This window comes from Bolinopsis microptera, chromosome 4 (genome assembly GCF_026151205.1).
Source record: "Bolinopsis microptera isolate Bmic1 chromosome 4, MBARI_Bmic_1.0, whole genome shotgun sequence".
Classification (NCBI taxonomy): Eukaryota; Metazoa; Ctenophora; class Tentaculata; order Lobata; family Bolinopsidae; genus Bolinopsis; species Bolinopsis microptera.
Genome location: NC_087075.1, coordinates 6,544,283 through 6,546,623, shown reverse-complemented (window position 1 = coordinate 6,546,623; position 2,341 = coordinate 6,544,283). Strand labels below are relative to the sequence as shown.

The window sequence follows — 2,341 nt, the reverse complement described above, 5'->3', positions numbered from 1 at the left end:
CGAGAATAACTTTGTTGACAGTTGAGTGATTGTTCCTGCTTTTAAATTAGTCCCGCTGAAAATTACCAGACAAAAACCAGTAACCGATGTTATATAAATATATTCGACAGTTAAGATTTCATTAATTCCATTCGATGTGGGATTCATGTGCGGCCTCGATTTTGATCTGTGCCTTACACGAGGGGAACCAGTTTTTATATGTTTAGAACAACCAAAAAAAGGAAAAAATAGGTTAGTAACCATTACCATCATTGCGGCCGACAACTAAAAGAAGAACAGATAATTGGTGCGGGGTTTTTCCACCAGGTTTCCTGTTGTGAAGTCGTGTCAAGATGTTTTTTTTTTGTATTTATTTCAGAAAATATTTCGCATTGATCAACCAACCGCTATATGCTGGAATGGAAATAAACCACTACAGTTTGAACTATGCATATTCGTATCTAATTATATAACTAAATGTAAAATTATAACGGCAACTATGCCGCTTAATATACTTTCTATAATTTTCATCGCAATAATTTGAATTTGAACTTAACGACAGTTTGAAATTACAGTACAACAGTAACACCCTCTTTTGCAATGATTAATTTAACGAACAATAATTATCATTAAATAATTGGCACCCCTAGAATATAGAGGCTCCAGGTGCTAGATGCGCGACAAAATATATTATAGTTTATACGCTTATCTTAACTTTACAACTTCAACTTATAATTTGTGTCAAGTTGTTCATGTTAGCCGCCAGAATGCAACATCCTCTCAGATTAAGATACGTCTGTGTGCCATAAATACTTATAGTGCAATACAATTAGTAACTTCACCTTTGCAGTAATGAGGGTACTTTATATTTTAACGTCTCAGACGATCACCCAGCGGTATTTATTGTGAGGAATCTTCCTACTTTTTTTTTGCTTGCAGTAGTCGCTACTTTTCTACAGAACTGGTTTTATAAACCGTAATTTAGCCTACTGGTTGACTCCGGTGGTGGTCGTATAATAATATTCAGTAAAATAAGTCAATAAGTCAGTTATCCTACATAACATAAGTTATACTATTATCAAACATGTCAATCTTACAAATGTCAACAATCCTAAAATAATTTAGAACCTAAACGTGATCCTTTGTAAGATTATATGTCCCAAAAGTCAAATTGACTTGTACTCAAGTATAAAGTCGAACAATTTACTCCAATAACCACGGTTACTAGCAAGTTCTCTCAAATGAAGAATATCATCATACGACTCCAGCAAGATGAAACGCTTCCAGAGGTCAACCTTCAGGTGGTGTAGGAGGTTACGTCTGTGAGCCCCGAGTCTACCAACTTCACTACACATCTCGACAGCAAAGCACAGCGCAGCTTGAGCTGGTGATCTTTCATCGCTCCTCAGTATGTGTCCTAGCATCTTCCACCTAGATAACTCAGCACGCTCAGACATAGGGGTAGAGTTACTCTGTTTGTATAGGGTATCTTTGGACATCATACTGCGTGGCCAGCTGACATTCATGATCTTTCTGAGGTGGTTACGGTGACATGCATCTAGTTTGTCCCAGTACGATTTAGGCATTCCCCAGCAACTAGAGTTATACATGAGGATAGATACTACTTGGGCCTCATAGACCTTCAGCTTCTTCTGTAGGGGGATCTTACTCTGGCACCAGACCTTCTTGAAGTTCTGGAATGCTACATTGGCTAACATGATTCTTCTGGTGACATCTTTCCTACTTTCTAGCAGAGAACCCAACAACTTGCTACTGCACCATTCTTCATTCATTCTAAGTTATACTACATAACATAAGTTATACTACATACTATAAGTTATCCTACATACCCCCCGCTACCCAGATATGATTATAATTTCACACCTAGGACTAGGAGTCCAGTAGTGCGCGGGAGGGATTACAGTTTACACTGTGCGTTGTTTCAGCTGTGTTGTCGTACGGGTTCTAATTTCGCTATTACGTAAGCAGTTTGATGGAGAAGGGCTTTGAAATATTTACGCAGTAGCAGGTATATTAATACTTTTCAAACAAAGTTACAACGAATTCTTCATGTAGTGCATCCTGGGTTTGGACAGGGTATGTCCGTATTCACTTTGAGTTTGATGTTAAAGTGATTATCAAATAATATACATTACCTATAGTCGCAGTGAAATAACTGAACAACTTTGTCGATATTGATTATTGTAATGTGCCCGCTTTCAGTTGCTTTTGTTTACTGTCAGTGTAAGAAACAAAACATGATAGTGCAGTGGCGCAACATTTTCTCCATTTCTCCTCCCCAATCTATATTAGTCCCCAGAAATCAGCTTAGTTACTGGTTCATCGAATTTTGATTAATGAA

General features: G+C 37.5%; 1 protein-coding gene across 1 annotated transcript; it reads right to left on the bottom strand.

The window, feature by feature from the left end:
• Positions 1-1,145: 1,145 nt before the first annotated feature.
• Positions 1,146-1,772, bottom strand: LOC134813754 (uncharacterized). The gene has a single exon (XM_063821631.1). The coding sequence runs from the start codon at positions 1,770-1,772 to the stop codon at positions 1,146-1,148; it is 627 nt and encodes a 208-aa protein (XP_063677701.1).
• Between the last annotated feature and the right edge of the window lie 569 nt (positions 1,773-2,341).

What these genes read in the sequence shown, in the direction of transcription:
- LOC134813754 (XM_063821631.1), bottom strand. Translation starts at nt 1,772, where the DNA reads ATGAATGAAGAATGGTGCAGTAGCAAGTTGTTGGGTTCTCTGCTAGAA.